Source organism: Aphelocoma coerulescens, chromosome 1, assembly GCF_041296385.1.
Source record: "Aphelocoma coerulescens isolate FSJ_1873_10779 chromosome 1, UR_Acoe_1.0, whole genome shotgun sequence".
In the NCBI taxonomy this organism is placed as follows: Eukaryota; Metazoa; Chordata; class Aves; order Passeriformes; family Corvidae; genus Aphelocoma; species Aphelocoma coerulescens.
In genome coordinates, this window is record NC_091013.1 from 113,699,044 (window position 1) to 113,722,600 (window position 23,557).

Consider the following 23,557-nt stretch of genomic DNA (forward strand, 5'->3'; position numbering starts at 1 on the left):
GAACACATTTCACCTGTGGTGGAAATCTGACAAGACTGAACTGTGACTGCGTTTCTGTGACTTAGCTGGGCAAGAGCCAAAGAAAGAGCTTGTTTTGCATTTATTTCTTCCTACTGTTCATAATGCCAGCTTCACAGATCCTGTGTAAATGGTAAAATGTTAATGGTAGGGTAGTAAAACAGGCTCTTGTATCTCAAAATTGCTCACACCTTTTATAGTGGAGATTGCCAGATGTGTAAGATCACTCAAGTTTGAAACAAAGATTTATGATTGCACTGTATTTAAAAGGACAGTATTTTAAGTGGAAAATGTAATTTTTCCTACTAAACCCAGTACCTCTTGCAGCATGGAAGTTCTCATTTACTTTTGGTTCATGATTTATACACAGACAGGTATAAAACAAGAAAAATGGACAGCTTCCTCTAAAGATGTTTGTGGATAGGTCCTTGAATCTCATTATGGTAATTTTCCTGTTAATAGACAATTTTCAGCAAGCTTTTGTTGTGAATAATATTTGGTAGAAGTGGCAATTCCTGAATATTTGTGGTCACTTTGGCTTCAGTCCTGAAGAAGGCACAGTCTATGCCAGCTTTATTGGATAGCAGAGGAGGTTTGACTCCTGAGTTTTTGGCTCTATTTCAGATAATTGTACACCCACTTGTTCTCTACATTCATGCCCATGGGAAGTAGCTGCTGCCTCAGGCACTCTAGCCCTGCATAACGACTTACCTTGTGTTAGAGGGAGTGTTTATGAGGAAAGATTGTGAATGGAATGCAAAGATGGTTTTCAGCTGAATTAGTTCCCTGATATTCAGCATGCAGCCACACAAGTGCTCGTTTTGATGCAAAGTAAGTGGTGTTATGGGAGCAAGAAGAAACAGGAACAGCAACTCCTTTTGAGGAGTGAATTGGGGCAAGCATAGTTTCAGCCATCACACTAAAATGGTTGTTAGTGTAGTAATTAGTCTGTTGTTAGCATTTCCATTTTTCCTGTCTTCTTAAAAGGTCACTAAAAATGCTCTTGTTCTCTGGTCTGGCAATCTGGTACTAGTGGTTATCCATGAATCCTCATGGTCTGCTGCCCAAACCACCTCCACCTCTCTCTAAGGTGTTTGGCTTCTGTGTAATTACTCAACAGTTCTAGTGATCCTCCTCCAGCCCCTCCATAAATCCAGCTTCTTACCATAAGCTCCTGCTTTACCTTAATATGTCCAGACCCTCTCAAGAAACAAAAAATTACCTTTGCTTCTGCTTCTTTTTTTCATATGCCTGCAGAATTTCAGCCTTTCCTGAAACCTGCTCTTCATTATGCAAGTTCACCATGCTTGTTGTCTCAGCCTCTTACCTCAGCTAACAAGTTGGCATCCATTTACTCCTTAGACACCTGCAGCTTCCATTTGCTACATCCAGCACAGCTTGAAGCAGTTTGTTTCGCTATAAATTGGAGTTTATGGTAACATACAATGTATTTGCAAATGTCACAATATTTAAATAGCAAACTTCCATCGTCACAAATAACTAAAAGAACCATAAGCAGTGGTAACAATAGGACTCTGTTTCTGCGGCCTTAATCGCTTACATGGGTCTTGTAACTGAAATCTCTTTAGGAAACCCTAAACTTCTAATTTATATCGTAGGTCTTAGATCAGGCCATATGGTTTTAGACAGGCTTTCAGACCACCCACCATCATCCATCTTCATCTTCTGTTTATTTGTATTGTGATAACCTCAAATTACATTTTTCCCATTTTATTCTCAGAATTTACTTTGCTTTTACAACAATCTCTTTAGATAAAGTATTTGCAAAGAAACAGATGGTGATGTTATTTTCTGTGCTGTGAAAGGACAGCAATTCTCAGTTTAGTGAGCAAAGTGAAACCTTTGTGCATTTAAAAGTGTATTTATCTGGATAAATCAAGCATCAGGACGAGATGGTCCCTTTTCCATTAATCAGTACAGCAGCAACTATGTTATTTCTACAAAATGACAGGGTTGCATCTTGCCAGTGGATACAAAGCAAGAGTCAGTAAAGTCACACTGTTCCCACTGACCACTAATCCATTTACAGAAAAGAAGGAAAAGCATTTAATGAGAATATTTGTATTCAAGAACCACCCTTAAAACTATTCCATTTAAACTGAAAGAAGGCAGGTTTATATTGGCTATCAGGAACAAAATCTTTATTCTTAAAAGTGGTGAGGCACTGGCACAGAGAAATTGTGGCTGCCCATCCCTGGAAGTGTTCAAGTCCAGACTGGATGGAGCTCTGAGCAACCTGGTCTAGTGAGAGGTGTCCCTGCCCATGGCAGGGGATTGGAACTTGATGATCTTTAAGGTCTCTTCCAAATCAGTCAATTCTATGATGATTTATGACTCTTCTGTTTCCTATGTTGGGAGAACAAAGCACAGAACAACAGTTTACCATCGGATAAAGTACCTTGTGGTGTACAGTATGTTTACAGATGAGTGGGTTATTTCTGATATTTACTTCAGCTTAAATTGCAATTAGGAGAATAAAGATCCCTCTGATCATGAACTATAGCTCAATAAGAATGCTATTTCTGAATGTCTGTTCTGTAAGAAGAAGGTCTACAGAATGGAGATACTTGATCCTTTTTTCCAGTTGAATCACTTAGATGTTTATTCATACTAAATAAACGATGTTGCAGGGTTTCTTTCTGCTGTTGTTAACTGCCATTACACATCTTGAGGTGATATACTTTGTAATAACTAGGACGTGGTCTTTTTCTTTTTTATTCTTGCTTTCTTCTGAAGAGTGCATCTCTTAATGATAACGCTCAAAGATGAAAAGGCCTTAATGCTCTTCATGCTTTCACACTTATATAATGATATATGAAAACCTAACACATCGATTCCATTTATTTTCGCAAATCATATGTTTTAGAAGTCACACCAAGGGCAGCTTATTAAGTAAAACACAGTTCCAAAGTGTCTGAAACTTAAAAAGAAAAATAAAGAAGAGGTCTTTTTTTAAAAAAAAAAAGTATTTAAAACCAGTTTAAAGTTAAGCTGAACTTCTGTGATGGTGAATGCGAAGTTCAATAACTGCAGATGAGAAAAATACTGACTGCTTTGCATAGTTATATGTGATGGGAGACATTGTAATAAATATCCCAGCACATTCAATAACAACAGCAATTGTTAGTCTTGAAATAGCTGCTCCTTCTTTCTTCAAGGTGAGATTTAAGAGCAGCGTAAATATGAGTTAGTGCAACAAAGAACTGTGCTTGCTAACCCAGAAGATGTGTTTGTGTCAGTGTAAACTCAGTAAGGTTTTGTATTTAGTTTCAGTAAAGATCTTGAAAGTGAAATTTTACAAAATCATGGCTTAGACTGTACCAGTTCTGTCTACTGTAACATATTTGGTGAGCACTGCAGCAATTGCTAAATATGATATTATGTATTTGTTTCTTCATGGTCAGAACTATTTATACAGACTCAAGCCTTTTGTGCATGTCTAGTTTCATAGTAAAAAGTACTCTACACTTCTCTGCTGGCTCTCCACCTGAGAATTTGCAGGATAACTCCTCTGAAGTTTTGTTATTTTTTTTTAATTAATCTATTTATATAGTTCTGGACTCTATATAGATTTTTGTAAACAGCTTCCAGTATAGGCTGGATAATTACTTCTAAACATTTAGTTCAAGTGTCCATTGACAACTTAAAGGAAAAAAGAAAGGAAGATATTTTAGATCTTGGAATTTTATTTCGTGTTTGTATGGTATTAATTACCCATTCACATTTGTCAACAAGTTATCTTTTATGTCTGACAGCAGAAATAAAACTTTATGTCAAAAATGTGTATTCCTCAGTGCTAGGTACCAGTGAGACAGCTGCAGTCACAATTAGCACGTGAAGTCACCACTTTTCTACTGCCTGTATTTTACTGCCTGGTTTTTTAATTCATTTTATGAAAGCATATGTCAAATAACACTTAATGCAAAGTCCAGCAGTTACAAAGTGGCAATGCTATCACCTCGTTATGATATATGGCGTAACTCATGGCCCCAGGAGAAATGTAACCAGTTAATTTGCTTAATGTATTTTTCTGACAGTAAGATCCACAGGAGTTCCCCTGAAGAAACTTAGGAATGGTAAAAGGTGCTAAAAGATCACAGAAAATTAACTCGGCGCTCTTGGGATTCTGAAGCTTTTGTCATCTAGAAATATGATGATATTTACCATAACATTTTATTTCTTGGCCATCTTTTACCATTTCTGGGACAAGACTGAACTTGATTTGCCAGTCAGTAGAAGTGCTCAAATTGTTACCTCGAGATGTGTGTTTATGCATCTTGGAAGAGAGGGATTGTATGAATATTACCAAGAGAAGGTAGACAATTTACTTAATAAAGTAGAAAATTGAGTACATATTTGCTTATTTTATGCTACTTTTTATATGTAGATGGGTGCATATATCCACAACATTGCTTAGTAAATGCATTATGTGTAGAAATAGGGAGAAAATAGAGTATTTTAATATATGAGTGTTTTTTTTATAAAATGTATTGATACATTAGTAGTTCATAAAACAGTATTTTTCGGAGAAAAGTATTTTAAATTATTTTTACAGTCCTCTGCCTTTACCCACTGAGTTGTAGTTTTGAATATAATAATATATTATCTTGCACTTATTTTGTTGAATATGAAAATATAATTTATAATCTTCTGCCAATTAGCTTTTCTCCTTAGTTGTATTTCTGAGGCATTCATTGCTGTTTCAAAATTCTATTAAGATAAGACAATACAGACTGCTGGACGTCTTTGCTTAATTTTCCTTGAGACTATCACACAGTGCTTCTCCCAGTAAGCCAGGAGGAGAGAGAATGTAATTTGTACTTTCCAATGCTTTTGATTTGAGCTGATTGGTATATTCTTTGCAAAAAGCTGAGTAAGTCTTATTACAGTACAAACACGACCTTCAGGAAAAGGTTAAAGATAACTTCACCAAACTGCTTTCCCAAGCACTTGAAAAGAAACAAGGGAAATGACTGGGCTCAGCTCCTTGTGTAAGTAGCCCTCATTGATTGGCTGGTACTGGCATGATCATTCTTATCAGACAGTTGCTGATATTAAATCTGGAACAAGCACACACAGTCAACTAATGAAAATGAAATGCCAGAATTAAGATGTTGCTAGTTAGCTTTTATAGCTAATGAGGAGATTTTTGTGGTCACACTGGTATTTGCAAGTGGTTTAATGGGATCCTTTCTGGGGTTTTATAGGTATAAGATCATGTGGTTAATTTATTTCAAGCATCTTAAAGTGATCTTCATTCTTTTCACCTTTCACATGAGGAGACTCATTACTTTTCTCCAGGGATCCAGTATGATAGACAAAATGTCAGAAATAATTAAAACTAAAGATTGCCACAGACTGAGAAATGTTGAGTAGGAGTTCAGTCTATCTGGCATCAAGAATTCCCCCTGGAAATCTGAAATGCAGTTCTTCCCAGCTGAATTTGGAGGCCTTCTCATCAGTCTCATGGTTTCATCAGTTTCATAATGCTGAGCTTCTTTGGCACCCTGATTTATTGGCTTGTGGGAAAGAGGTCAAATATTTTATGGCCTTGCATTGTTTAGGCTGTTTTTATAACTCCCTGGATGGAATGATTGTTTTGTGATAGGAGTGCCTCCAGTTTAAAATCCAGCATCCTGAAATTTGTTGTCACTGTCCCCAGGTCCCTTTGGCAATAAGAAGTATGCTTCTCTGTGCTGTAACTTTGATATGGCTTTTGTATTAAAAAATAATATTATTTTAAAACATACATTGGGATTCTTTGCAATTCTGACTCATTGTGTGTACTCCAGCAGCTTTACCTTCATTAGAGTCTGGGCAGATTTTCACAACAGCCATATAAATAATTAGGTTTTTCATAATACTGAATAGTTACATCACAGCACTCCACATACACAAAATCTTGACTCTAAATTTTCTATTCAGAATATGAAGGAATTATAATAAGATATTTTCTTCAAGTGGAATGTGAACACTTGGCTTTTAGTCCTTTGAAATCTTTCCCTGAAATTGCTGATTCTGTTTCTTGTAGCTCAGGCAAGTTGTGACTGGTAAGGGCAACTAGATTAATAAAACCAACCAAAAAAACCCTATGAATTGGAAATGAGACCATTTTTTTAGGTGTGTATGCTGGGCAAAGGCTTTTTAAACATGGTCAGGGGCTGCTTTCATTTGCACCTCTGAACTTTTTCCTCGCCTGGGAAGGATATGTGCCACTTCATTTGGTCATGGGATAGGGAGGAGCTGCGATTTACAGCCAAGGTTTTCAGGACATCTGTTTGTCTGGCACATCTGTTTGCTTCAAGCCTAGAACCACAGTGTGGGCAAGGAGTGCTCCAGCTGTGGAGCTATGGGTGGGAGAACAAAAATACCAAGTTCTGCTGATACTCTGAGGTAAATCGTGTCCCTCAAATTTTAAGTGCTGGATGGTGTAGTTAGACTGATTTGGAATTAATGCTGGCAATATGGTACACATTCTTCAATGCATAATTGTTTCATGATTTTCACTGCAGATCTTGTTTCTGTAAATTTTTAGGCAATGTGAAAAGTCTAGGAAAAAGAACTAACCATGATACTACTAAAATATTGGTTTTGAAAATAACGTTTACTTTAGCTTCTGAATCTCCTTTCTCAGGGACCAAACTTGAGAAGCTCTAAATCCAAGTGAAATGGTTACAAATGTTCTTAATTCCAAATGCATGAGAACTTCTGAGTGCATAAGTCTATTTCTGTCTTTTTAAAATTAATTTCATTTGTTTCCTGTGAGACAAATACAAACAAAGCTTGGAAGGTGGGGTATTTTGGAGACTGAAATATTACTGACTTGGTTCCTTGCATATTTAGACGTCTTATTTGTAATGTATGTCATTTTTATTGAAGACTTGTTAATACAAGTGAATAGGCGTTAAGAATGGTCCTTGCTTCACCTAGAGTTGTTGGGGCTCCTTCCCTTTTCCAGTATTAAGAGCAGTGCTCATTTATCTTGTGATGCTGAATCCCCATCTTTCACACGTGATGAAGCCTTGCTTCAGGATAAATCTTGTGTCATGCTACTTGGTCTTTCATAAATGAAATGCTGTTAATAAACCAAGTGCACACAGGTTGCATGGCATTGCTAGCAATCTACCCCATGTATCTACCTGTGGGTTTAACTGATGTTACTTTTAATTTTGCTTATCAGATCTAACTTCCCTCTGTATCTTTCTGACTGCTGTGACTGCAGTGGAAATTGATTCTAGCTTTTAAGATCACTTTGTCATTAGGTTTGCGTCGCTATATTGAAAAGCTGCAGATAAAAGGGGCTGATGGACGAGGTGCAGGGATTAAAACTATGCCCTGTTCGTGTTTGTGTGTGAGGCAATAGATCTGCAAGATTGAGCTTATTTTCTCCTCACTATTGTTAATGCTGTTCGGGAAGGTGAAAATAGAACCTGCTTCTTTCCCTGTAGTTTTTTTTTCTTCAGTGCATTTCCGTTTGTGAGATTGTTCACCAGTCCTAAAACTTCATGCCCTATTTTTTTTGTGAGCAAAAAGCAGATTTTTTTTTTTTTTTTTTTTTTTTGGAAAGAGAATATTTATATCCACAAAGCACTACCAGAGAAATGTAAGAGAAAATACAGAAAGAGTACATGAAATTTTTCACCCAACATGCAGGTGAAGTGCCAAGCTTGCAAAAAAAAAAAAAAAAATTGTTCAGCTTTGACTAGACAATATACAAAAACGTTAAGCATTACTGACAGCCTAAATAGCAACTCCCACTTTCACCCACTCAAAGCTCTGAGCCGGTGTTAGTTTATTCTTCTTCCATTTGGAAACCTAAAATCTTAGCTTGCTTTGCCTTCAAGTAAATCTTTTCCCACTGCAGTGTTGAAGAATAGATTGTGGGATGTGGTTGAGTTCAGACCTTTCTAAGAAAACAAAATTGCTCAATTAGACCCTCCAGAACAGGTTCATTTGTTGTAGTGAATTACATTGGTCACTAGCTACCATTAGGAAAGCAAAAGGGAAGGAGCAAGGGATCACACGTTCAGAACAGGTCAGATTAAACCAGACAGAAAGGTTCATGGTGTCATAAACATTGCAGGGAGTGAAAAAAGACTTTGATAGCTGATAACTTAATTATCTGCCACTATCAGTTTGGAAGGGCTTTTAAACATGTCCAAAGTGTCTACCAAAATTTCCAGCAGGAGTGACAGCAGATTTTTAAGTAAGGATAAAAATGCAGCAGTCTTCCTGGAATAAGAGTCTGACAGACTATGATGAATTACCTTATTATAGTTGTTCGCATGACAAATGTACTTGATCAGTGTTTCTTCTTGGGAATAGTTGAGCTTATCCAGAGGCAAAAGCTGAAAGGAAATGGAAGCTAACTAGTAATCCTAAGTGTAATACATCAGAATTTCTAGCAACAGAAGTGAGAAACCTAATCAATTATTGTGTATGTCAATAACAAAACAATCCTCACGTCCCCCATAGTGTTACTTCTTCCTTCATCTGTTTAGTATTATTGATAGAAATTTCACATACACATACTTTTATAATTGACTCAGAGGTCTACTTAAAGCAAAATGCTGGATAAATAGCAAGATTTAGCCTTTTTCTAGGCTGCAGGAGCAGTCACACCACTAACTCAGAGTACCTACCTTGTGCACAGAGACTGACAGAGAAATTGAGATGGGGCACATCTGTGTGATGACAAATGACAGCTGACTGTGATGCCAAGCTTCCCCAGGCAATATGCAGCCTTGAGAGCCGTGTTTGTGAAGCCAGTTTGTGGGTCTGTGGGGGTGCAGGTGCCCAGGGTCTGCTGGGTGGTCTCATTGGGGGAGCAGCCAGAGCTGCCCCTTGCTGGATATGGCCAGGTCCAGCCGACCCAACGCGGCGTGGCTGAGCCCACAGCCAGGATGGTGAGGAAAAGAGGGAGAAAGAGCCCTCAGGGGGAGAGCAGGAGGAGGTGATCCAGATTCCCCTGCAGACCCCATGGAGAACCCCATGCTGGCGCAGGGGAAAAGCATGAGGAGGAAGAAGTGGCAGAGAAGAGTTGTTGTGGGCTGACCGCAGCTCCCATTCTCCAACCTTGTTCCACTGGGGGAGGCAGAGGATTTGGGATTGAAGAAGTGAAAGTGTTTTGTGTTTTTTCTTTGTTTCTTGCCATCCAACTCTGTTTTAACTGGCAATAAATTAATTCAATTTTCCCCCCAGTGAAGTCTGTTTTGTTGGTGGCAACAAAAAAATGAGCATTTTCATCTTATTCTCTCCTCCCTGTCCTGTTTTGGGAGGGGGAGTGACAGCAGCTGGGTGGGCACCTGGCAGCCAGACAAGGTCACCCCACCACAGCTTCTTTCTGGATTCTGTGTCTTGATATAGCATCTCAATCCCTGCCTATATCTAGCACACACATATTTCCTCTTATTATTTTCCAAGTGTTTCCACTTAGAATTAACATAAGGTATAGTATGTATTATCTAGAATAATATTCAGACTTTGTTGCTACCATTTGTTAAAGTAACTTAAGTTTAGTAAATCAGTATAAATGAGACACAATAATTATCATTGTTTTAATTTCTACATCATTTCAGAAAAACTCATGGCATAGGACCTAATATGTGATTGTTTACCCAGTGTATTAGACCTATGGTTCAAACCTGTAGTTTTATAATTTGCCTACCTTACAATTTAAGCATGAAAGCAGTGGAGATCCTACTTCAGAATTTAGAGTTTACAAGTAAGCTTTTCATCACTGATTTCTCTGAAGGTGTAAATTAGGTTGTTACCCCAATTTCAGTTGAGAGCCTACATCTGGCCTGTCTGGCTTTGAGAAACAAGGCTACAAGCCTGACTGTGAGGACACAGAATGTATGTAACAGAAGTGTGAAATTCAGATGGAGAAAAAAAAAAAAAATCTCTATTTTGGACAAATCAGATATTTTGGTTTGACCCTAACTTTTTTTTTTTTTTTAAACTTGACCTATGCATTTAAAACACTCTCCACTTTTATTTTATTTTAGTTTTTTTGTTGTTGTTGTTTGGTTAGTCCTTAAGCAAAGAATATGGGATTCTAATATCTTCTAACACTTCTTACAAGACTGTGGCATAGTAAGTGGATTAATACACTGATGATGTGTTGCTCTAAGTAATGGAAGTTAGACTCAAGTAAAACTGAAGGTACATTTTTTGTGATACTTGTATCTATGATGTTTGGGGTTTTTTTCTTAACATATTATTACTCTTCCTCTGATTTAGTCATTGGCAATGGTTTTTCCAGCTAGCAGTGTGAACTGGGGACATTTTCCTATGTTTCTAGTTATATATAATTATTAGTTTGTTTCAAGGCATGATGTGAAAATCAACCATGCATGCAAAAAAAAAAAGTTTGCGCTGTTGTTTATCTTGGCTTTAGAGGACACATAAGTACATCTGCATCCAAGCTTTCAAAACTTGTCAGAAAATCATTTCATAAAGAAGAATTACTTCTGTTAATGCTTACACGGGAATTGTGGAAAATAGGAGTTTGTTATTGCATGTGCTTCGTAGTACCACGTACATAAAGCGCTCAGGGAACTTTAATGCCCTTGATTGCATTAAAATAATAGAGTTAATGGGAGATATAGTCAGCTCTTTTGAGAGTAACATTGATGCTGTAACACAATTTTTTCTCATTTTTTCCTTTGAATTGTTTTAGTATTTCTATGGTTTAAAGGAGTGGGACCGTATTTTGGGTCAACAGAGCTATTTTATTATCCCTATAAGTATCTGTTCAGACTTTGTATGAATGTGATGCCTCTGAGAAAATTAGCACCTGTCACCTTTCTTCAGGAAGTGACAAGCTATAGGTTTTGCTAAGTTAGCATGATTACTGGAAGAATCTCTCCACAACAATAAGGAATTCTGTGGTAACATAAGTAGAAAAGTTTACTAAAGCACATTGTGCTTTTTCCTTATGGGGAGGGAAAAATTAAGGGAAAAAGCAAACTATATTTGTCTCTACAGGACTCAAGACTGATCAGCACCCTTCTATATAAACATACTCCTAAAGGCTTATTGATAATCTTCTTTAGACTTAGCCAACATGTTTTGTCTTACTGCTTTTGTTCTTACTGTGGGTAGCTTTGTGAAGTGGGTTCTTGCATTCTTTGTTTAGAAAAGTGCAGTTCCAGTAGGTATCATCTCTACTGAGAACTTACATATCCATAAAAATTAAAAAATCTGTCTGAAAATAAAAAGATTCTGTAGTTCCTATACCAACCTTTGATCGGTGTTTTTGTTCAATCTGTCTGTATCTCAGGCTACATTTAAGGTGGAAAGCTGGATGGAAAGGTTGAGGAGGCAGGTGGGGGTCCTTTGAAGTAATTCAGGACAAAGCTGATGCACTTTATCCTGTTTAGGACTGATTTTATATCTTAATTGGGCTCACGTGCTATTTGGGTTGAATTCTATCAGAGTACACCAAAATAAAGAACTGTTAGTTTTCCTGCAAGGTCTCCTATGCCTTTTTCCCCATGAAGACTTTTATAATTATACTTTTGCTCCTTACTTTAGTTCTTGAATATTTTCCTGCCTCTTTATGAGTTTTTTTTTTTTTCACATCTTTATAAAATAACATTTTAAATTGCTAGTAAAGAGCAAATGTGTACATTTAAAAGTAAACCAAAAAATAAATGAATGAGATTCTATTTTTTTTTTTAATAGGTCTAGTTGTGCAGAATAATTTATTTTGTCCCTTATTTCAGAGATTTATCTTACTGATGTGTGTAGCATAAATTCAGTCATATGGTACTTCTGTCGAAATTTTGACAAAGCAGTTAAACAGAAGAGTGGGTAAAACTGCAAATTAATTGAATGGATAGACTTGGGTCTAATGCTTCTTTAGCTCTCATTTGCTTGTTTTGTTCTGCTTAATTTAGCTGCTTTTCAGCTCATAAACTTCAAAGTCAACTCAAAGTCAAGCTCAAAGAGAATTCATATGATGCAAGCAGGCCTGATTAGCCTGAGAGCTGTAAGCAAGTCTTGGATCTGTGCAGTCTGAATGACTGTGGTGAAGATGTAAATATTTATTTTTTTGTATTCCAGGCTTGAGCTCAATGGATTAATTTATAGTAAGAAATAAAGGAGGTTTTTAAGATTTAATATATAAAATTAGTAGTCTTAAGATTTTAAAGACATTTAAAATCTGTCTTAAGGGAAGGTAATTCAGTAGTGTGGCTCATTAGTAGTGATCACAACTTAAAATCATGGGGGTTTTTCATTACTGTGAATGATTTTATAATGGATTTTCCCAAGTGGGTTTTAAGAACAATCTATCTGTTTATTCAAGGCTACTCTTTCACTCTGCTATTGGTATAGGACAGCTGTTGATTTCTAACTGCTCAGATACTTGTTGAACTCAGCTTGTTCCTGGATCATTGATCATAAAACCTATAACTTTCAATTTACACCTCACTTGTAACGTTCTGATCTCTTTAAATCATATGGAAATGAATTTTAACCTTCACAAAAACCTCCACTGCTGCTTTTTCCTTATGCCATTCTCTGTTCCTTCAGTGTACACAACACAGAATTCTTCCTTGGTCTAGTTTGCTTTGTTCCATTTGTGTCCAACCAGTGCCAATTTGTTATCCCACAGTAAAGCAACTTTCTTTACTAATTTTTACATTGAAATTGCTTGTTGCTCATGAACATATGCTGCTCAATTTCACAGCTGAAAATACAGGTATAATACTGTACCCTATCCTTTATTTTTTTTTTTCTTTCCCTTTCTCTAACATGTGTCCCAGCTACTAAAACCTGCAGGTGTTTCAGTATTTCAGATGAAAGCAGTAAATCCCTGTATATGCTCTTAGAATCTGTTTTTCTTTTCCAAAGACCATTTTAAGTTTTCTCTCACACGTCATGAAAGAGACAGGGCTGGTGGCTGCAGTTGTGATAGTCATTGATAAAAACAGAATAATACACATAAATCCTAAGATAAATACATTTTTGATTCTGCAGTTTGATAAGAAGAGTGGTGAGGAAAGTGTAGAGGGATGCAACAGAAAGAGTCTAGCTCTGGAACTCCTCTTTTTTGTCTTAGACAAATGGCATGACCACTGAATAGGGAGGATTTGTGGAACTGTGACAACATTTGCAGTGGCAGGACTTTTGTATGACAAAGTCTTCCTGTCTCAGAACCTGCTTGGCTTGCCCTGATGTAAGCCAATTTCTTTTTTTTTTTTTTAAATCTTGAAATATTTTCAGATTGTAACACTTCTGCATCCCTCTTCAAAGTATTTCACAATCTCTAAATAAAATACATTGACATTTGAAGATCTAAATACTTTTTTTTTTAGAAAAACAAAATAGGTGATAATCTTGCCAGAATATTCTATAATTCTTCAAGTGTAATAGAATCTTTACTGGAAGTTGTGAGAATGAAGCCAAGCAGCTTTTCTCTAGAATATAATCAGATAAATACTACAAAGCATTTACCACTGGGAATGTTACCTCCCCCCCACCCACCTCAAGACCATCACTCATCCCAATTGAGTCACAATTATCAAGGAAAAACCTACAAAAAACAGCTAAGTTGGTTGCTAAAAGATAATGAACTCAACAGAGGGGACAAGAAAAGAATTGGTTTTAAAGAAAGCTCTGTTCCACAGATTTCAATAACAGGGGAGGAAAAAAAAAAAGTTAGTTTTGCTGTCCCATAGCTGTTCAGTGAGAAAATCACTTAGATCACCTAATGGATAAACAGAATTAGGTTAAAGGAAAGGTTGGGATCCTCTGCCAACAAAGCTTTCTCCACTGAGAGTTATCACACTCTCTGTTGTGCCATTTCAAACACTGCTATTACCAGAAACTAACCCAGACCTGTCGAAATGATCTGGTTAAAAAAAAACAAACAGAAAACTGTTTTTCAAGTTTAAATGGTTTGAAGTTTAGAGTAGGGAATGTCACCAAGCAGTTTTGGGTCAGTGCATGGCTACACAAACAGAGCATGAAGAAACTGCAGCATCTGGGGGGAGAAAGAAAGAGGCAGATCCACATTTGTTGGTGCTGGAAAAAATGCACCCAACCTGTGCTTGCTGGATGTGTCAGTGATACTGAGCCAGGACCAGCGAGAGATGTTGTACTGGTGGATTTTAAATGATCTGAAAACCTTTGAGTGTTGAAGCCATACTAAGTTGGCTGGTTTTGTATTCATTTTTGCTGTGTTGCTCAGAAGTTAAACTAAATTTCAAAGCTAAATTTTAAAATCATAAATCTCATATCATTTCATAAATATCTTATGGTTTTATATGTTTTCACCCCAAAATATGTTTTGTAGCACAGTGAGCCCTGATGGTTTATGGCTGTAGCTCTAAACTAGGATATTTTGTCTCATTTTTCCCATAAGGTGAATTCTGGTGGAAAGTAAACAATTTTCTAGTCTTGGTTGAGACTCCAGTAATCCACACAAGTGTTAATAAACAGCTTGTAGGAACAGATTTTCAGTTGTCCCAGGAATTCATATATTCCATAGTTCAAGCAGTTAAAAGAACTTGTAATTTCTTTGTTGTTGGCATCATTAAGGTAAAGTTACTTTGCTTAAAAGAATGTGTACCCTTTGAAGGTCAGGTTGTTTGAAAACATATGTATTTACTAGTTTATAAACACTTCATAAACAGAAGGTACCACTACTGCTTCAGATATTCCTTGAGCTTCAAGGTACTGCTGACAAAAACTCATTGGATCTTTGTCATTGTTAGCTGGCTACTGAAAAAGAAACTGGAAGACAAAATAAAACCAAAGCATTTTTGAGAGTATCATAAGGAAAAAAGAAAAAAATCTGTGTAGAGTGAGATCTACAATAGCCTTTGAATTTATACTTTCAAAAAAAAAAAAAGTATGTATGTGCATTTGTACAAGTGGTGCACACTGGACAAAGTTTGAAAGTTAAGAACCTGAATCGTACCAAGATATATGCAAAAATGGAACTTGGATTTTGACATGGCTTTTAAACTTCCTTGATTGAAAAGATCCAGTTTTTGATCAGCTAAGGAGAGAAAATGAGAAAACTGTGATAGAAGTTGATACCAAATCTCTTGTATTGATTTAATACTAAAGACCATTTTACCACTAAGTAGTCTAAACCTAATTTTTTGGTTGTATGTAGTTCATTCTTCTTTAATTTGCAAAATGTATGATTTGAACAATGCTATGAATTAATCTAAAACAATTTCTCTTTTGTGTTCTAGGTAAGAGAATATCAGGTTTCTCTAACCAGACCACATCAAGGTAACAGATTTCAGGTATCTGAAGCCTATGATGGGACTATAATTGTCTGTGTGGGTATGGGAACATCAGATTTCCTTTCATACGAAAAGTGGCTGAATCAGTAAAACAGTTGATTTCCAAAGGAGAAGTAGCCAACTTTAGCAGATCTTTAACAAACCTTGAAAATATGGTAGAGAAAAATTGTATTCTGAGCTACTGTCTTTTTGGTTTATGTTTTGCTTTTCTTCTGTGAAAACTATTTAATTCATGTTGTTACCGTGCTGGATGTATTTTGTATGTCTATATATTTACAAAGTAAGGCTAAAACAACAATATTGCCACGTTGTGATTTTAAAAATTAAGGGGAAAAAAGGAAGAAAAAAATAGTTTGATGCAAATAGTAACAAAGTATGGAGTTGCCTATGTAGTTCACAATATCAAGATTAATGTCAAAGGTAGGGTTTTCTGAAACACCATTGTGCCATAAGGATGCTTCATACTCATTTCTGCTTGTAGACAGTATTTATAGGCTGGCATTTTGCTAAGAGGTGGGATTGGCACAGCTTGGCAGTGCTACACAGAGTGATGTGCTCAAGCATTCAAAATACTTATATTAGTATAATTTGTAATCTTATTATTAAGTCTCAAAAAAAAAAAAAAATCCATCACACTATTTATTTTTTTAACTTACTTGCGTCCCTTAGCGTTTTTTTGTGCTGAGACAGGCCTTCATCCAGCCTTTTTTATTTGATTATATGTTATTATTGGATATGGGCAACTCTAAAAACAAACAAACAAGCTTGGTTTCCTTTTACATCCTCGGTGTTAATCAAGATTTACGGATATTGCTTCTGTAAGAGTCTTGTATTTCAAATAGACAACTGAACCTCATTTATCAGTGTGATTATTGACACAAAATACAATGTATTACAATAGCTTCAGCCAAGATCCAGTGGTAGAATATCTGTCATCTACAGCTTTCTAAGAGTCTCCTGGAAAATTTAATTATAATTGTTTTGTATTTTTCCCCTCACCAATAACCTGTGCTTTTGAGGTCCTTGCTGTGGCTGTTTTCCAGCAAAACTAGTGTGTAGCCTCTTGAAAACAACTGGAACATATTGGAGGTCTTTGTTTCCTTGATTGCCTCCTGCCTTTAAAAATGCAACTTTTAAATGAATGATAGTGCTGGGGTATCCTTAATAATGTTGTATTCACATTTGAGCACTGATTTTTTTTTTTTTTTTTTTTTTTTTTTTTTTGCTACCAGTATCTACACTGTTGAATACTGGGATACATAAAATCCTGCAGCTACACAAAGACAAGTAAACATAAATCCTTGACTGCTAGACAGAATGGTGTGATGAATCTAAATGGCTTTTTAAAGTAGGGTTTGCTGAGAAGTCCAGAGATTTTGAGATTATTTTGCTAAATCACTCAGAGTTCTGTGGATAACTTTGGGATAGGAGGGTCTTTCCTTGTCTAGCTGCATTTTGAATGCCTTGTCAGTGCCATTGGATCAGCAAAAGATAGATAGTTATTTGGTATAGTAACATCTGTTGTTCTGCAATGTACTTCCAGCAGATGCTCTTGCTTTAAATGTAATATGCTCTTTGTTTTAATCTTGGTGCATGTTGCCTGTAGCAGATGAATGGTACTAAAGTTGAGGTGCAGGTTTTGAAACCATGGATTATGTATCTCTGATCAGATTGATACCTGTAAATTGTGAAGAGCATCATTAGGTTTGATAAGGATGGCAGTTGGAACAGTTTGTGATTTATTCCTTAAACTGGCATGCAGAATTCTTCTGACTCTAGGGCAATTTGTACTGGGTTTTTTTTTTTCCCTTCTCTCCCTTCCATCTCTCCCTGCCTCCAGTAGCCATCTTTTTTTTTGTTCCTGGTGAATTCATGAAACTGCATAGACACATATCTTACCAGAACTAGAAGACTGTTCCCAGAATCTGTCACTGTTTTTCCCCCTCACACCACATGAAGAGCTGCAATGACAGAAATGTTAAGTGCTCAAATCTCTAACTTAATTGACTTTGCATGCTGGCAAGTGGTTTAGACTAAGATCATTTTAAGATAATCAATGTTTCCTACTTTATGTAAATGCATGATAGTGCATATTTATTTAAGAGAAATAAAATGGGGATGATACCAAGCATTTCTGTAGTCAGAGGAAATTTTTTGGTAAAAAAATGCTCCTTTTCCAGCAGGAGCACTTCAACCAGAATATTTTACAATGCAATGCTCTTAAATAAGTTTGTACAGCAGGCATCCCATATTTCTTGGTGTTAACAAGTCCACTTGGAAGTACCATTTCTTTTTTCCAAGGAGTAGCTTGCTATTACTTGTATGAAAATTCTCTTTTCTGTTACAGAGTTACAGCAATCAAGAGATTCTCACATAATGACAGCATCTGCTGAATGTTGTTAAAATTCTTCGTACAAGCACAGACAAAAAATTTTGGGTTGCTGTAGATGTTTCTTTGCATGTTGCTGGATATTTCACCGTTGTGCAACCTGAAGTTACTTTCCTGTTTAAATTTTTTTAGTGACTGAAAATTTTTTAGCAATAATAACTCTGCATGATTGTCTTTTGCCCAAAGAGAATGCAAGAAGTTATAGAAGGCACTTTGGCTGTTCCTTTTCCTGTGTCTCTCTTCACCCTGAAGTCTTTGCTTAGTACATTTGCAACACCTATTTTGAAAATCTGATCTTTTTTTATGGTTCTGTGAGGAAGCAGATAATTCTAGAACTTCTTTAACTGTAATTAGCTCAGTCCAGTCTTTGTGTTTTGGGTTTTTTTGGTCTTTTTGGTTTTTCTTTTTGACAAATAATTAACTCTGCTTCTCTGTCAAGCAGGTATTTATGTTATAAGGTCTGTCTTCCTGTGCTAGTCATCTACCATGTTGTGGTTTATCAAAAGGGTAAAAAAAATTAATAATTGAAATATATAGTAATCATCATCATCATTTGTAAATAAAAGGAAAATAACAGAGAAATAAACCCCAAAAAAGGCAAGTGATACAAACAAGAGTAGTTGTTCACCACCACTTGACTGGTGTGTCCTCCCCCAACTCCTTGTGCATCCCACCCACCCCACTTGCTGAGGTGAAAGGCAGAAAAGACCTTGGCTCTGTACAAGCCCTGTTCAGCAGTGAGGAAAACATCTCTGAATTGCCAACACTGTTTCCAGCACACATCCAAAACTCAGCCCTGTAGCAGCTACTGTGAAGAAAATGAACTCTATTCCAGCCACAACCAGCATACCTATACTGAAAGAGATGTTACCAAAGTTCTTAGGAGATCTATTTCTTTGGGTCCATTAAGATTAATAGAGGTTTTTGAGCAGTTTGATGAAATAGCATATTAATGCAGTATAATGTTATATAAAGCTACATGATGCTTAACCAAAACTACTCAGGATAATTTGTGACAAAGGCTATTATAATCCATTAGCCATCATTTCCAAGGCAATTTTCAATCACTTTTAAGTTGTGACAACAGTGTGTGCTGTAAATTATTATATGAATTGCAGAGAGTCTTGGGTTTTTATATCATTTTCACATACAACTATGCTGCAAGCAATGTTTTTATAGGTGAGGTTACGTTAGGGCAACTTGGATTTTTGTCTCTCTACCTATTGTGAATGGAGGTATGGTCTCTTTGTGATAAAAATGGGTAGGGATAATGGATAATCCCTCCTTTTATGCTGCAATTCTAGTTTAGGAAAAAGTCATTAAACATAAGACTTGAATTCACCAGTAAAATAAAATACCTTCAGTCTATAAGATTTCTTGCCAGTGCAGGGCTTAAATTAAATTTAGGACTATAAGTAGATTTATGAGGTTAAAGCACACTGAATTTTGCCTCCCTGTAAACTGCCTTTGCCATGAATGAAGAAGGAGTTGTGTAGAAACACTAATATAAGATTAAATTGTTAAAGCACGCGCCTACATTAAATATCCATGTGCTATCACAGGAAGGATTATGTGGAAATTGGGGGCCTTCTTTTTGAAAACTTTCTTTGTCCTTGATTTTTCAAAATTTAACGTTCTTGTGTGATTGTTTCTGTGCACATTTGTAAAATTGATCTCCAAATTTAAGGTTTTCTTAGAGTAAATGAACAATAAAAAAGGAAAGAAAAAAGTTCTAAATTGCCTATGATATCATTTTCATTGAGGAAAATTAATTATAGCCGTCAAAAGTGTGTTTCACAGAGTGACAGAGTTGTTGGGGTTGAAAGGGACCTGTGGAGATTATCCAGCCCAAAAGCCCTGCCTTCAAGGCAGGGTCACCTCAAGCAGGTGATACCGGAAAGGGTCCAGGCAGGGTTTGATTGTCTCCAGAGAGGGAGAATCCACAACCTCCCTGGGAAACTGTTCCAGTGCTCTGCCACCCTCAATGCAAAAAATTCTTCCCTACGTTGAGGTGAAATTTCTTGTGTTTTAGTTTGTGGCCATTGCTCCTCGTCCTGTTGCTGGGCACCAATAAAAAGAGTTTGGCACCATCCTCCTGATGGGCAGTAATCTGGAATGGTTTGTCTGCTCCTTAGATTGCTGGCAAGGTAACCCCAAATCCTCAGCCAGAATTCCTCCAAAAGCAATGCCCCATTGCATTGCCCTTGACATGGGAGGCATGATTATATCACATTTTAGCTTTTAATGAAAGACCATAAAATCCTAATGCATGTACACACATATCAAAAGCCAGCTGAAGTAAAGCTCATTTCTATAGTGATCAAATTATTCAGTAGAAAATCTGGCAAAATTATTGTACTGTTGTGATAATAATTAAAGAAAAATATATTGCTTTTCAAATCATACAATTTTAGTAGAAATAAAACTAGAAAGCTAAATCAAAGCTGTTTTTATATCAATCAAACACCAGTTAATTTTTAACAAGATTATTTAAGAAGAAACCTTCACAATTAAGCTACTATTAATGCATTAAAAAGTAAATGCAAATATGTTGCTTTCCAGATCATAGGGTTTCAAACCAAAAAGCAAATTCTAGTGGAACACAGTCAACTAATTTTTCCTCATCTGAGTCATTCAACTTTTCATCAGTGCTCTTTTTATTCCCCTTGATTTGACTATTCAAAAATTCCGTTGCTGTCACCCAGTCGTAATTTTTTTTCTTCTTCTTTTTCCTCTTTCTTTAAGTCTTTTTTGACGAAGTTCAGTGTAGTAAAGAGCAGTACCATGGTGTGTTCTGCCAGGCCTGCTGGATGTTCCCACAGAGGTGACACTGGGAATGAAGGCACAGATCTCTGATGGAACTGCTCAAACCAAACATGGAATGTGGGTGGGGAATTTTGGGTTGAGAGCAATAAAAATAATTTGTGAACGAAGGCAGAAAATATTTTAGCAGTCTTGTCTAAGGATGTTTTCCTGTACAATTATTGTTACTCACATGGAAGATGAGTTGGACAATAAAATGACTTAAAGAGGTGAATTAAATGCTTTGAGAGACCCAACCCATAACTTTTCAATGTTATATTTCAGTGTATCAATCTGCATGCCCAGAGCTTTTGTTCCAGAATATTCTTGCTATTTTATTTGAAAAACTGGCCAAATGTTTCAGTTATTAGCCAGAAATATATCAGGCTTCAGGGAAACCTACCAATAATTCTTGTATTAGAAGAAAATCTGATGAGTTGATCAGTATTACCACTTGAAGAAGTAAAAGGGATTGGAATTGGGGTTTTTTTGGTTGGTTGTTTTTCTTTTGGGTTTTTTTGGGTGGTTTTTTTTTTTGGTTGTTGTTTGTTTTTTTTAATTTCTCTACATTCTGCTCTAAAAAATCCCAGAAAGACTCACTGCTACAAAATCTTCTGGAAAATGCTGTTCATTCGTTCATTTCTCTTTGGAAGGGATTCACATAAAAAAGAGTTCAATTCTGGCATAATACGAAATGTCAAGGAATTGAAATTTGGAAGGTGGTTACTACTCCTTAAAATGAAAAATATGCATTGGGAACTAATGGCAAATGTTCTACATTATGGTGCAAAACCCCCCAAGTAGTTTCACCCTCTTGTCACCTTTCTTCATTAAGTATACTTTGTTGGTGTTTTCAGAGCAGAATGATCTGGCACTGTGCAGCTGACAAAGAAGTGAATGACAGCTCCTCAGTGATTTTGGGTTAATCAGTCTAATTACCTTTCACTCCATTGCAGTGGCAACATCAAGCTTGTGAAGGAAAACTCTCCAAGAAATACCCAGGTCTCTCCTATTGTGTTTTACATTCTTCATGCAGGCTCTGTTGTAACAATTCATTTTAACATTTACTTCATCCCATTAAAGTAACTCCTGAATGGATGGAGGTGGGTAATGAAGAGCTTCCCTGAACTGCAGTCTAGTTGTGAGGATGCAACTAAAACCTTTGCTTTACAAGTCATGAGCTTCAGTGGGTCAGGAATTAGAGAATCATAGAACATCTTGAGCTGGAAGGAACTCATAAGGATTATGAGTTCAAGTCCCTGCTTCTCACTGCTGTCATCTTGTCCTCATGTCCCCTTATCCTCCCAGAGTGGGGAGTCCTTGGACAATGAGGCGGTCTGGCACTGACCTGCCACATTTTAAATTCAACCACCAGTAATTTCAGTTCACGTTTTTATGTTAGACTTCCCCAGAGGGGATGAGGGAGGGTTTTCAGGGTCCATGCTATCTGTTTGGGGTTTGGTGGCATTTCATTTTTATGGCCACACAGTGAAGCCTCACATGGCAGCCATTGGTTAATATGTCTGTAGATGTATTATCTATGTTTTATCTTTTTTTCATATAACTCTACAGCCTTAATTAGTATCTCCTGGTTCAGAGACAGCTCATAAAATTTTATTTCATCCTTTTTACTTCTGTGGCCATTCTTTCACGATTCTGGCAGGTGGTTGTGTATTACTCCCTTAAATCTGTCTTCTGTCATTTTCATTTTGCTGCAATTCAATTTAGTGAAAGCAGGTAGAAGGGAAGTAAATTTTTTTATAGTGATGCAAACCATCAGGGGCTGAAAGCTGGTCAAAGTAAACACAATTGCATAGTTTGTGATATTCAGACAAAAGTTAGCAGATTCGTAGACCTGTAATCAGAGATCCTTCTCTCTTTATTATTACCTGGCCTTACCTGGATATTTATTTGTTTATAGCACTTATTTTTGAAATTTGATTTTCTAGATGACTAAAAAAGCCTATGCCAGAAATCAAATTATTTTTTTCTCCCAAGTGATGTATTAGATCCACATTTGTCCCCACTTGTAAAGTCTTTGTTTTGACCCATTTATTTTGATTCTTTTCTAAGCGTGTTTTCACAGTCACATAAACAATTCAAATAACAATAATATGTGTAAAGCAAGTACACCAAGATACCTCAGATGCTCTATTTAGATAGAATATGCATCTAAATTGATTCAGAAGTAATATGCACTTTGGCAAGGTGCCATGACTTTCAGACTTGTCTGTAGGAAGAATCAGCAGTGGAAAATAACCAAAGTTGGAGAAGACAAAGAAATACAGGTTCTCTTTTTGTGCATGCTGAATTTCAAAAAACACTCCCTAATACATGATTTTGTTGGAAATGCAGAATGATGCAAACCAGCATATTCTGTTAACCATCAGCATTACTAAGGCAGGCTCTTAATGTGATGCCTTCTGTCCTCTGTGTTTGAGTCAATGGTGGTCAGTTTATATATGTAGATGCAGGGAAGCCTCTTTGGGAATATCCCACCCAGCCTACTTGTTGTGCATCACACTGTACCCTGCACTTCTGCCCTCAACAATCCCATAATTTCCAATTAGAGACTAAGGATGGTGCCAGTCCCACAGTCACTGTGGGAGAACAACTCTGCAGCAGCATTGCTCCTGTGCCTGGCTGTTCATAAGCTGATGTCTGACACTCCGTTCTTCAAAGAGTGTTCAGCACCCTGTGGCATAGACAACTCTCTGCTTTTTTCGCAGAGACATCCAGATTCCCATTTCTTCTGCTTTTTAACTCCTTAGCTTCCTTGGGGTAGAAAATAAACCTCTGCCAAAACCTGGAGGGTTTGCCAAATCTCACACTGTCTTAAAAGAGGGAGTGAGCCTTTGGAAATAATAGGAGACCTGAGAATTAAGTCTTTCATAGGAGTAATGTTCATTTTTAAGAGCTCCATACACATGACAGTATGATAACTTGCTCTGTCATGCACATTTGTGTATGTCTGTCATTTGTGTTATACACCTTAAATTGCAGAGAATGCTGTTGTTCCTCAAGGTGCTCTTTAAAATGCTAACAATACTTTTAATTT

At 36.6% G+C, this 23,557-nt stretch overlaps 1 protein-coding gene across 20 annotated transcripts in view; it reads left to right on the forward strand.

The window, feature by feature from the left end:
• Nucleotides 1-23,557, forward strand: part of CADM2 (cell adhesion molecule 2) — a 589,213-nt gene that overhangs the window by 255,399 nt on the left and 310,257 nt on the right. For 5 of the 20 annotated variants that reach the window (XM_069025029.1, XM_069025021.1, XM_069025075.1 and 2 more), the window contains one exon: nt 15,255-15,308. The exons of 13 other annotated variants lie outside the window; for them this stretch is intronic. Coding sequence is in view for 1 of the 7 variants with exons in the window: in XM_069024974.1 (XP_068881075.1) it covers nt 15,255-15,294 (40 nt within the window). In the remaining 6 variants the exon portion in view is untranslated. Of the gene's footprint in view, nt 1-10,071; nt 10,135-15,254; nt 15,309-23,557 lie in introns of those variants that run through there. 2 more of the 20 variants (XM_069025055.1, XM_069024974.1) reach the window with 2 other exon arrangements.